Source organism: Pagrus major, chromosome 12 (assembly GCF_040436345.1).
Source record: "Pagrus major chromosome 12, Pma_NU_1.0".
NCBI lineage: Eukaryota > Metazoa > Chordata > Actinopteri > Spariformes > Sparidae > Pagrus > Pagrus major.
Window position 1 is genome coordinate 23,894,693 of NC_133226.1, and position 13,723 is coordinate 23,908,415.

The following is a 13,723-nucleotide window of genomic DNA, read 5'->3' on the forward strand; positions in this document are numbered from 1 at the left end:
GGGATTTACCTAAATCCACTGAAGTAGATGCAGACTTGTTTTTAAAATGGAAAAAACAGAAATAAACATAAAAATGGCTCCATACAGCTTGTCCAGCATAATTCAAGTCTCTTGAAGCCCTGAGATCTCAAATCGATGTGAAAAAAATGCAATTTAATCCTTTGACGCAGGGTTTAGCTGTTGCGCTAACGCTTTTAGCTTAGCGGCTACGATGAAGATTTTGGCTTCAAAAGGGGGTAAATAACGTCTTTTCAAATCAAGTTTGGGATCTCATGGAAACTTGGATTACACCAGGCGAGCTGTGTTTTGTTGTATTTTTATGTTTTAAAACAAGTCGCCATCTACTTCAGTTGTTTCGGAGAATCCTGCTACGCTGTTTTGCTGAGAAGCTCCCGAAATGTTTGTTCCTTCAGCATGAGGTTGAGTAGATAATGACTGAATTTTCCTTATTGGGTGAACTCATCCTTTAATGTGGATTAAAGTGTCCTTATATATGGATCTTCTGCTTGCAGGCACAGTGTAGAATTCAGTTTGTATCACCATAAAAAAAAAATGTGATTTAAAGAAAGAATAAAGTCAGATTATGTTTCACTCCAGCAAACAAAACAGGCTACATTTGAATTTGAGCACAAAAGAGGCTCTTAGCAGGGTGTTAGTTGTGAGTCAGTGGGCAGGATGTAACCCAGTACGTGTGTGAATTAACTTCACCTCCCCTTTCAGATGGCATCGAGTGGCCATCAGTGTGCACAAGCAGACCATCACCCTCATTCTGGACTGTAAAAAGAAGACCGCCCAGAAGCTGCTCCGAAGCGCCAGCCCCATCATCGACACCAAGGGAATTGTAGTGTTTGGAACTAGAATACTTGATGAAGAAGTCTTTGAGGTAGGAAATAAACTTTAATTCCTAGTATACATGATTTGTTTTTGCAACATTTAGAGCTATTTGTATGTTTGTGTCATTTTTTTTACCAGATGCATGTGAGTTTTCTACTCGTGTCCATTTGGTTTGTGACTCTGTGTGAATTGATTGCGCCAAATTGGGATTGATCTCCCATTATGCTCTATTTTCAAGGCTTGTGCTAAACAAGTCTGCATACCAGCAGTCACCATCGCCAACTTCACTGTGATTTAAAGTCCTCAAGCAAATTAGATAAAAAGCTAAATGAGATTCTTCATCTTAACTGCAGTTCGCACACATGTGGCTGTGGTGCAAATGATGGTCATCCCCGGTCCCCACGCCGCATGGGATGGGGAGCGCGGTCGTGGCCACATCCTCTATAGATGTGCGGATTCAGCTCGTGGACCCCCCCAACATCTGATCCTCCGACCTCCGCCACCCACCCATGCGCATGCACACAGTCGCAAATCAAATTTAATTTTAGGTGCCATATATTCCACATCGTCCGCACGAAAACACGTCTCTAAATTCTGTTCTGTTTCTTATTGTGCTGCATCTGTTGTTGCTATTTTGCGTTTTGCATCATCGTGGCGAGCAAGCAGTCAGAACGTGTAAGTCAAATGGGGTAACACGTTAGATTAGGGTTAATTAAGCATTAACTGGTTGGTTATTAGCATGCATTTCAGTAGCATATTGTCTTTATTAGTCATTATAAAGCAGTAAACTTAAGATATTAAGTTAAATCAACAACTGATGAACCTCACAAACACTAACTAATCTGATTTACTTGAACATTTTCTCAGTTTTAGAGTCAGTTCGTCTTTTGTCCTAACGAACAGCAGCATCTTCACATATGTCTTCTTCAAACTATGATAAGGAAGTGTCTCGGTTCAACTCTCAGCCAATGCATGCTGGGAAGTCCACTACAAAACTTATTTTAATGAGTTGATTGAACTAATTGAAGTAAAGTATATTTATCCAACTCATCATTTCAATTTAAAAAAAAAACTGAGTGGTCTGGAAATGAAAACTGGAGATCTTAAGTTTAATCAACTTGAAATAATTGTGTATTTATATGATTAACTTAAAAAAGATAAGTTGATTCAACTCTAATCTGGTTCAACTTTTTAGTAAAATAAATATGGTCTATTATAATGTGACAGAACTAGAGCAGATATGCTAATAATATACATGCTAATAAGCTACAAGCTAATGTTGATCGTGTGCCCTAATAAAGTGTCACCTCAAACTGTTATATTTCTGTTTGTGGGTTCATGTCTGTATTCTGAGTTCAGTGTTGTTTACGAAGGTTTGTAACAAGCGGTGACAGGTTTTCATTATTACAATGAGGGCTTTCCTTCTTCCTTCCTCCTCTTTTTATGTCTCCAAACTCTTTGTGGCTGGAGATGAAAGATTAATATTAATCTGACCAGTGACAGGAAGTCTTTCAGGGCGTTTTATGATGCCCAGAGATCCCTGATGTGCATCACAACAAAATACTTCTTGCTTCCAACCAGTGTGAAGAATCAGAATCAGTTCAGAGAGAAAACAAGACTTTTGTGGGGATATTTGTGGCTGTTAAACATAACCCCTGTGACGGACACACACACACACACACACACACACACACACAGAAAGGCACAAGGAATAGTGTTGTCTTTGTCCTGTCAGAGTTGTGCTTGTTTAAAGGGGGATTAGTCTGTGAGGCTGAGGCCCTCAATAATAATTAGTAACAGAGGCTGACTGATGTGACTGATGCTGAGCCAGCTGACCTTTAACCTCACCGCTGACAAAAAGAATGAAATATGACATCACTCCCCCCCCCCCCACCTCAACAATCCCTGAAAGTTGGTCTGCCAAGCCATCAGGCAGCTAGATATATGATGGAATATAAAAATACAGCTAAAAATTCACTTCTTGAACTCATTCAAAACCATTAATCATCGCCTGGCGACCAAAGCCAGAGAAGACATATAGTATGAACTGAACTGTACACATATGCATTTTCCACAAGAGTGTTGGATGCGGTGTACGGGTGAAGCTCGGGAACACAGCTCTGTTTCATATTACATGGATTATGTTCACATTTCTCATGAAGTTGTTGACTCGAACAGTTTAATGAGGCATAAATACAGATGTTTTTAGTGTATGTTGGTGTATATGCGCTCTAGCTTAGCTATTATTTCCCCTTCAGCCTAATGGCCGCTAGTAAATTCCTCCAGTTGCCGACACGATGACTGCATTTACACACGACAGTTTATAATCCTGCTGTAATTTCTGCCCGAGGTATTCTCGTCATTGAGATGGAGGCGATACAGGAACAATGTAAAAATCTTTACCCGGCTATCAGAGCCGTGTTAACAGTCCAATGGTTACCGTGGGAACAGACAGATATTTTGTGAGAGATGTTAAAAGCCCTCCTGCTGTGCGTCTGCCAGTTGGGAGACAGGACAGGCTCCAGTGCGTGCACAAAATGGAAAATATGCCACATAGTTTCCAAATTATGCTCAGGCTGCGCTCCTTCCCTCCTCGTACTCCCTTCTCCCCTCTGTAGTTTAGTCTGATCCTGTGTTGGCTTTTGCCAGAGTCAGTTACCACCAAGAGGTGTTGAGCACGAAAACACACACACACACACACACACACACACACACACACACACACACACACACACACACACACACACACACACACGCACACAAAAAAAAAACGTATTTGATTTCACTGGCAGGCCAATTAATTCAGTTGACTCAAGAGGCTGCAATTTCCAGTCAATCTCTTTAGAAAAACAGCATGTAAAAGGGGAAATAACAAGAAAGAGCAACAGCACTTTTGAACTGTCAGTTGGTGAGGGCTGTTTTATACGGCGGCTATTTGATTTCTCCCTCGTTTTATATTTCGAGTCACAGGAGATTTCCATGCATCACAAAAAATAAAAGATAATCAGTTGCTGTGGAAAAATGGACAATATTTCTTCAACCTCATTAAAATGAGATATTGTTCTCATCAACTCAACTCTCAGGTCTCTTACCTCATGTAAAGTCACACCAACGCGTCTTGTTTTGGGCATTCAGGGGCTCTGTGTTGAACGTGATTACTCCATCATGTTCTGCAGCATTGACTCGTCACGGACACCCACGTAGTCTGTTCCTCTGGGCCGTCGTGCAGTGATTGTAGCCAAGCTACTTTTGTTGTTCACGTTCAGTGGATAATATATTTATCTGACAACAGTCACATTTGCTTGAATTTCCCCTGTTATGATTTACTAACCTTTCTCTTTACTCTCTGGACCTTTTTTGGACACACCTACATGGTCAGTAATTGATACTATAGTATGATTAGTGGCCTGAATATATATATGTATGAATATTCAGCTCTTTTCTGATTATCTGAATCTGTTATTTTTTATCCAATTGCTGAGTAGAAAGTACAAAAATGTAGTAATGTGGAAGTATAAAGCAGTAGAAAATGGAAATACTTAAGTGAAGTATCCCTCAATTGAACTTGAAAGTTCAGTCCTTGAGTAAATGTACTTAGTTACTTTCCATCACTGGTTACAAGAGGCATTTTTAACTTGATCGGGCTTTTAGTCTGATGTAAACGCAGCTAAGCTTGTGTATCTTTTGCCTGTAAAGTTCTCCAGAGGCCTTTTCTTTACATACAGCAGTCAGGACAGGAGGCAAGTAGCACTTAGCGTATGCTGGTTTGTGGTTTGGTTTCTGACATGGTTATTGCGGTTGCAGGGAGAGCGTCTGCACTCTATAAGTACCATAATGTTATTTTTTTTTCCCGAGCAGCTTGCATAAGAGTGCTGTAGCGTGTGCCAATAAAGACGATGAAGGTGATTAAGGTGCTGATTATATAAGATGATAGGTATTTTATCGGGTAATCAATGCTCATCTGTTTCCAATGAAGCAGTCATTACTCCCTCTGAAGGATTGTTATGTGCATCTTAAAATCGGTCATTAAGAGACTATCTTTTGCTAGCTAATGGGTTTGAGCGATGTTGTTTGTCTTCGTTACTGTGAGGTTGTGGATGTGTATTTCCAGCGTACTTTAATCTCCGTTCAGACGGTAGAGCGCGCACAACATAGTCCATCTGCAGAATGTGTCCCCTGACTTCTGCGATCACTGTTTTTCCCAGTGGGTGTGCCAAGCAAAACCAAAGATAATTGAATACCCATCTCTTGGCTCGACGTAGCGTTCAGTGAAATAAATTGCTGCGGTTGGCTCGGGACAGACGGACCACTTGGCGTCACTCCGCAGTAATCCACGGGGTCCAGGGAACCTTGAGTGAAACGAAGCGGCCCAGGTGGAGCCGTGCAGACACAGCAGTTCTTGTCTGGCCTCCGCTGCTGCAGCGAAGGGCAAAAGCATCCTCATCCAGTATGAATGTGAACTAAAATTGGCGTATTAGAGATTTGGGTGTTGAGGAAAAGCAAGATGTTCAGGATTGAGAGCGTGCAGAGGAGCGGGGGAGCTGGAGCAGTAGGTTCGGCATAGTGGAGCCAAAACCTTTGGGTCATACTCTGGAAAGAATGAGGAGCTCTCTCCCTACTGATGTCAGTCTTGGAACAGCAGCCATACCACATGACATCATCCAGAGGTTTCCTTGGTATCCGCTGATAGGCTGTCCTGAACAAGGGGAAGGGGAGGGGAGTGTGTGGGTGGGCGGTGATAAATTGGGGGAGGATAGGTAAGAAAGCACAATGGACTTGAGATGAAGAGGACTGAGGTTAAGATGTGTTGAAATAAAGGATTAGGCATGGAATGAGTGGGAGAGTTAGAGGCAATATGATAAGAGGAAGAGGAGCAGTGCGAAGGGTTGGGGAGGCCTTTAACAGGGCTGGGATGAAGCGAGTTGTGGGGCTCCCATGGTGCAGCCCGAGCCAGGAAAAAGTAGTAAAAACATGCAACACATGAGCTTGATGCTCGTTAAGAGCTTTAATATTGTGATGGCATGATGAGTTTAACACATCCTGTTTCCTCATCTTCACCTCAGGACTTTCCTTCAGCTTTTTCCTGCCATTCGCTCAGCACCCTCCTTATTTACAGTTCATATTTTTCAGTCATCCAAGGTAAAGACGCGTTCACCTGTCGAGGTTCTTGTGATTTACAACAAAGAGGATGTACTGCATCATCTCTTTCCATATTTGTAGCAGGTTTTTTTGGGATTCAGAATCCGATCTAAGCCCATTTTGGCCCAGTTTCTGAGCTAATAGTAAAATTGGTTTCGCTGACGCTGCCAGACCTTGACTGTGCTCCTGTCTTATTATTTGTTATTGGCTGCACCTAAGCTCAAGTAAAGCTTTTTAATCAGTGGCTCCACAGTTTCTGTTGTAAACTAGAATGGCACACAGTAGAGTGCATACCTCTGCCAAGGCACAACCACCCACTTTAAATCAATCAAGCCTCGTCCGATATTAAATAAAACATTTTTTCATCTTTTTATTTAAAACATATCTGCTGGATCCAGATTATTATTCGGATCTACATCAAATTGTACTACTGTTAGTGAAATGAATGTCTTTATCACACCTGCACCAAAATTTGAATGGAGTCTGTTCTGGGCTGAGTCCCATCATCCATCCAAGTTCTGTAGAAATCTGTTCAGTGGATTTGTGTAATACTGCTACAAATCAGCCAACCAACCAACCAACCAATGGACAAGGGCCAAAACATAACCTCAGTGGAGGTAAAACAAACTTTCATGGTGTCAGACAAACAGTAACAGGTCTGCCTCAGGTGTTAAATGGTGGATAATGACTTCTCTCATGGAGCCAGTAGAGGAGACTTGGACATTTGATGCCCCGCTTGGGTCTTCATGATTGAGCTGGTCTCAGAAATATGAGGCCCTGTTTCCACAAAAAAATGTATCTTAGTAAAGTAGATCTGATCTCAGGTGGACGGCTCTTATTAGTGGTGTGATTATTATTATTTTTAGAGCAAAAATGTAAAATATAAGCTGGTTCCTGCTTCTTAAATGTTTGCAGCTTATCATTGTCATTCATGATAGTTAACCAAGAGTCATCTTACACTCAGTTTATTAAGTGTATGAGTCAGTTAAAGATGTTCCTGTTATTCAGCCTACTCTCAATGATATAAACGGGGGTGGACACACTAAGTTTTGTTTCTGTCTAGCTGCAGTTTTCCCATAGATAAGTCAAGTGAAGGAGGAAATGATGCACTTGAGATTTGACTCAGAGGTATTGACCCCATGTGTGAACTGCAATCTGCCCCAACTGGATTAAAAAATAAATCAGTAATGTAGTTGTATCTGGATACATTATGGAAGTGCTAGTCCTTACTGATAATAACATCTTACTGCTGTGTAATTCACTGTGTAATGCTGTAACCATTATGTCACTGTTGAATGGCTTATTGTCCCTTAAAACCCCTAAAAAGTACTTCCAAATCACACAATGTTAAATTGCCATGTTCGCCGTACAGTAGCTCTTCAGACTTGTGGATTGCTGTATTCACATGTGTCTATATAATCTTATCCAAGGTAAATGCCATGCTTGACTGTCATAACACACTACTTCTATACAATTCCAAGGAGGAACGGGATGTAGACTCCAGTAGCCCCGGGGAAGATGGTTTTTCCACCATGGATAATTAAGAGAATTTCTCTAACTCATGTCAGATGTTTGTCTTTCGCCCACTTATTCCCTCTGTTATTCCTTCACTGTGTCAGCAAGCGCTGAAGTGTGCCCTCAGCACTTTTTTTTTATGTAGATTTCAGCAAATGGCCAAGCCAAACACTCCGAATCTACAGAGTCTGTTAGGTGAGGCGAGCCGCTCTGGTTTCCACCACCCCGAATGAACGGGAAATGGGAATATGGCCGCCCGTAGTCCTTAGAGAGGTGGAATTAGGACGTCACGCAGAGAAAGGGAGTGTGATGGGGGCTGGGAAGATGGACTCCAAGGAGGTGAGGGAATGGTTAAGGTGCTGTGTAGTGGATAAGTGGGGTGGCAGACGGACCTGTTGCTCTTGGCAGCTGCTCTGAGCGTTGGGATTGAGCTACAGTCTGGAGGGGAAAGTGCATGTGGGTGAAAACTTACTTGATGTCTGGTAAAGGTTTCACTCTGTAGTGGCCTGGAGTGGAGTTTCTGTAGAGGTGCATAGGTGTGCATGCATGTGTCGTTTGTCTGTGTGCATTTTTGTGTGCGTGTCCACGCTGATTTATGTCCTCTGCCCGGCAGGCTGACCTCCTCAATGTGTTGTTTGGTTTTTGTGGTCAGGTTGGAGTTTGCCCAGGCGCTGGGACTGTCAGTGTGCCGGTGTGGGCTGGCAGTGGGACCCGAGGCCTGGCTCAGAGCTCAAGGGTGACTGTGTAAATACGTTTGTGAAAGTAGCTCGCCCTTAAAATGCTGCCAGATCTCGGACCTCCCAGAGTCTCATCCTGCTCTGTGGGGCCCTCCTACCCGTTTTTCCTTTGCCTGACATATGAGCAGTAAAACGATGAGAAACAAGGCTCAGGTTTTTCTTCCTTAAGCTGTCGTGTAAAATGGGTAAACAGAGCCATTATCAGGTGTCCCTGGGGATGTGGGGAATTAATGAGCGTTGGTTTGTGCTGTTTATTTCATGCTATTCTGCTCTAAGCCAAGAAAGTGCAAAAATGTCATGGGACGCTCAGCAGGGGCTCGCCTGACATCACCTCAAGACCTTACTATAATCAAAATAAGCCTCTGTTGGGCTCCCTTAGCCTTATGCATGAAGTACGTGTGTGTTTAAGAAGAGGAGGAGCAGAGCATATATGCGTGCAGCTCATTTTGTTTTGTTTAAGCTGCTCGCGTTGCAACATTTTACCCCGTTCATTAGCTGTCCGCTGTGATGTGGCGACTCTGAAAACGACGCCAATATTGCTTTCCATCCCATGCATCATATATTTTTATTCAGAAGAGGGAACACAATGAACTCGGTCCACCCTGCATGAGTTTTGGGTCAGGTTCAGATGGAGACAAATGTTTGGCTGCTTGCTCATTAGAGCACTCTCCTGCCCCCACCTGGACACAGCCAGAACATCCAGCAGGGATGAATGTGTGGGGGGGCCGATACACAAGAAGTTGATGTGACACTTTAGTAAATTAAAAACAAAAAAAAAGGATGACGCGGACTGTTTTTTTAAGTGCTATTAATCAGTCTGGAGTTGTTCAGTTACCCTGATGTAACCCTGACCCTGTAGCGTCTTCAGCAGTTTCTTCAACATGAAGTGTGTGAAGTGAGCATGGCCGTGGCTCACAGCCACAGTCAATGGCCTTTTCCGCCAGAGTCTCGACATGCGGAGAGCTTTGGCCGGGGGAAGAGTCATATTTCAGCTGAGTCCAGGGAGATGCTGACAGCGGCAGCCCTGTTATTGTCTGAAAATTCTGCCTTAAGCACCACTCTGATGTGCCACATGATGCTCCACGGTGACAAATGTCACTGTCCTCGCTCAAATAGGAAAGATGATTGCATGTGTTTTATGGTTCCCTCAGGGGTTTTGGGTGTGATTGTATAATTTCAGGTTTTCTTTTCTTCTCCTTTGGTGTGGGATTGGTGGCACTTGTGTGTGTCTGTGTCTGCATGTGTCGCTGCGTATCAATCATTTTATTTATGCCTTTGTGTCATGTATAAGCGTCCGTTTATGTGACTTTTTGAGGTGAGGAATAAGCTATAATTTCCTGTTCTTTTAAAGTGTTTGGTTGACCAATCAGCCTCATCGAATTCTGAATCCCTGACTCGGCACATACAGTAAGAAGCAGTGCAGTTTCCTGTCATCGAGTATAAAGCGGTAGCCGGCGTATATAGCAATGTAGAAAATATCTCACACTTTAATGGGCTGCTGGGTGAAGTCGACCATCCAGCGCCAGAATATTAAATGAAGAATTTGGCATTAGCATACAGCTGGAGTACAGTATAGGAATATTTACTGCTTCCCTACATCTGTAAAACAGCAGCTTATATAACATCTGGCACCGCAATCTGTCAGCGACGTGCGGTGAAAAGAGCAGCGCCGGCTCAAAGAAAAGGAAATCAGAACCAGCTTTAGCGGTTGTCACGGTGGATCAGGACTTTGACAATAGTTTCACTGTGGAGGTGTACAGTGTTCATGGGAACCCATACGCTGTACGCCATTTATATGGAAGCAGAAATAATTTATGGGTAATGATGGAGGACGAAAAGGAAATGAGCGAGCATCTTTTTGTGATGTATCAAGTACAGACACTGTTGTGCAGAGTTACAGTTTATTTTCCAATCATTGTTTATATCTGAAAGAAAATGTGTATCAAATAGTTTTCTATATTTATTATGTGATGAGAATGAAAGGTGCAATATGTAAGAAATAGCGTTAAATTCATACTCCTAGCAAATAGGGGGCAGCATATACCCAGAGTAACCGCTAATTGCTGCTAACTGTGGCTGCTGTCAGCTAGTTAGCGCAGTTAGCAATGCAGCTAGCAGCCCTATTAGCTGACTCTGCCGGAGCTTTACTATCGAACTATCACCTCTAGATATACAAAGCAGGTATTATGAGACAAGATGGGCCAGGGCTAGCTGGTTAGCATGCTAACTTTAACATAACAAATACAGGTTGCATTACAGCCTGGAGTAAAGGTAGGTAGTTGAAGGAAGGGACACTATGAAGGTGCATTTTGGGAAATGTAGGATCCAGTGTTTTTGGAGCTTCACCCATACTGGCCGCTAGAAGTCAGGGTTGGGTCAGACTATTTCGAAGTGTAATCAGTTACTGAATTACATGGCAATTACTGTAATTAGTAACAGAAATTTGATTTCCACTAATATTATTTATTTTTTTTGGCATACTGTAAAGATGTAATCAAAAATGTAATCAAGTAATCTTTGACAGTGTAGCTATTATCTAATTACACATTATGTTAAATGTAATTTGAGCTAATTGAGCTGATTACATAATCCTCATTGCATGTTATCCTTTGCTCCTCAGCCCTCTCTGCTGCACTGATTCTGACCAGTCTTTTTCTTTCCCCAACTTAAATCTGCAGAAGTGCAATTTAAAAAAAGATTATTCGTTTCTAACTTCTCCTTGCTTGACCATCTGCATGTGGTTTCATGCCTGTGCTCGGTGCCTGGCTTCCCTTTTTATAGTCCAGAACTTTTTAACACAGAATAAAACTTCAGACGGCTGGAACTCTTTGTGCTGAACACTCCAACGCAACTGAGCACAGCTCAGCTCAGGTCCACGTTTCCCATCTAGCTTCTTCTTCTCATCCTCATTTTCCTCTCTCACATGCCTCTGGCTGTAGAGTTAGTACAATCAAATGCAGCCATCAGCTTTTCCAGCCTCAATAACCTCCTTACAGCAGCACACTTTTCTTTCTAGGCATGCACATGCCTCTTTTCTTTCTCTGTGTACATGTCACACATAATTAAACACATTCTGCCACGGTGCTCTCACTGCTGCGAGGATGTTCTCATTAATCCTTAGGTATATGATTAATTATCTCATCTCGGTACAATTAGGATCACACCACTTGTGGTCAGGCTCTACCCTGACATTCCTCTGGCTGCTCCGGGTGATGGAGAAAAAGAGTGTTTGGAAATAGAGAAAAAGGAAAGCTAAAGAATGGCATGTGAATAGGAAAGCAGTTGCAATGCTCCAGACGGCGGGGCTGTTTTGTCGTACTGAGGGCTGATTCCTTATTGAATGTGACCTCATTTCAAACATTGAATTCCCATCATCCCCTCTCAGCGCAGCTGTGACACGCAGTCATGCCAGGATAAGAGACAGACTGTCAAAATGATAGCAAGTCGAGGCTCCTTACGGATCCCAGCTTTAGACAAATAGCTCAGAGGTAGCCGTTTGAAAGTTTCCTGGGAGCTCCGAGTTCATAGCTGGGAGAGCTTTGTAACGGCAGTCTCTCTGTCTTGGAGGAAGTACTGGGATTTGTTCGCCCGCATCCATCATAAACCCCCCTGATAACATAAGCCAAGGACTGAGCAGGAAACATCATCTTGTGGGGTGTTTTGCAAGGGTTATTAAAGGACCCAAGATGGGGAGTTCTGTGTGGTATGTCCAAGTGTAGCAGCAGCGAACTGTCACTGGTGAGACCTCAAATGTGATGCATTTATGGTTGTCAGAAAAGAGAACGATCCGCAGAGAATTTAAGCTGGAAAGAGATGTTTTGGGATTTCAGACTTTTTGGCAGTCGGACATAATTAAAACCACTTCACCCTCTGTGGTGGTTTTGTTCCCATTCTTGGGTTCCTTCGTGATTCTCATACCTCCCCCGAAAATATATTTGTTTCAGCTAAAGTTGACATTGTGTTTGATGGATGTGGAATGACATCACCGGGTTTGAAAGTATGATTAGGACATGTTTGGAGAGATACAACACAGGCTTTTTGGTGCCATATGCATTCTGTTCAGAAACATGTGGCAAACACACACACACACACCCAGCTCCCTATGTAGCCCGGGGATCCTTCTGAGCCTTGTCTTTTTTCCCTCTTGTTCTCTCCTCTTCTGTTTCTATCAATCTCCTCTGTTCTGTCTCTTTTTTTTTTACTTTTCTTCAAATCTATCACTTCTGCTACCGTTCCACACCCCCCCCCCTTCACCTCGACTCAGTGTATGCACACTCTCGGTTCAGCTATCTGTAACTGCACGTCTGCTCATGTTCGACATGTCGCACATCTACTCGTCTTGATCAGCTCGAAGGCAAAAATCCCTGTTCAGATCTTCGGATCTTGTTAGAGACACACTGGTTGCGTTTGTTTCTGTCATCGTCCGCGGCTACATGAAGTCAGTTGTTCCATGTTCTCTCGTTGCTCCGCTCTGCTTACTGTAACCTTTTTGTCTCACACTCTGGTGCTCAACTCTGATGCGAAACGACACTCTTGGACCCGGGACAAAGTTCTTCATCATTTAGTCACCCTCAGATTCCCCCTGGCTTGACCTAGTTTCAGGACTGCCTAGTTCTGCATGTGCTAACGCTGCAGCACACAGATGTTCTGCCTCATCTTTGTTTGTTTATATTCCTTCATTTTTCCCTCCTTAGGTCACTAAGTGTGAGAGCGGCGTCTTTGTCGCCGGTGATTGTTTGCTTGTTTATTTACATGGATGACTTGTGTCTGTGTCCACTCAGTCACGTGACTTCCTGTTTCTTGATTCCAGGGAGACATCCAGCAGCTAATGATTGTAGCAGACCATCGTGCTGCCTATGACTACTGTGAGCACTACAGCCCCGATTGTGAAGTGCCAGCGCCCGACCAGCCTCAGAACCAGGACCCCAACACTGATGAATACGTGAGTAACGGGACCTTTTGTTAGGGATTTATGATAATATGTCACATTTTGGGCTGTTAATGCTTTAAAATTACATTATGGCATTGGCCCAAAAAGAACATTTCTGCTGATATGACGGGCCGATAAGGCGCGTGCTGGCGTAATCAAGTGTTGACTAAGTAGTTTTCTTATTTTACCCAGCAAATTTGTACATTTTGGCATCATCGTATGTCTACATCTGCCCGTAGCCCATCATGATAAGAGTTTAGGTCGTCAGAATACCAGAATTTTAAACTTCATTACAGAACTAGTATAAAAGAAACAATATTCGATACTTCTTTCGACGACACAGCAAAAAAAAAAAAGTCCTAGAAACACAAAATACGACTATTTTTTAACAACCTCCACACTGTGATGGTACCAAGGAAGTCACTGAACATTTACCAGACATGTGACTCGATTGAGCTTTCTTTATTTGTTATCAATCAAAAATATTCCCTCCTCAGAGTGAAATACTGACAGCCAGACTAAAAAAACTAAACTGATAATAACATAGCAACAAAAAAAGGAAACGGAC

The 13,723-nt window shown here is 42.8% G+C and overlaps 1 protein-coding gene across 2 annotated transcripts in view; it reads left to right on the top strand.

The window, feature by feature from the left end:
• Positions 1 to 13,723, top strand: part of col5a1 (procollagen, type V, alpha 1) — an 82,310-nt gene that overhangs the window by 25,604 nt on the left and 42,983 nt on the right. For both annotated transcript variants that reach the window (XM_073478296.1, XM_073478297.1), the window contains exons 4-5: positions 721 to 883; positions 13,036 to 13,167. In XM_073478296.1, coding sequence (XP_073334397.1) covers positions 721 to 883; positions 13,036 to 13,167 — 295 coding nt within the window. The remainder of the gene's footprint in view (positions 1 to 720; positions 884 to 13,035; positions 13,168 to 13,723) is intronic.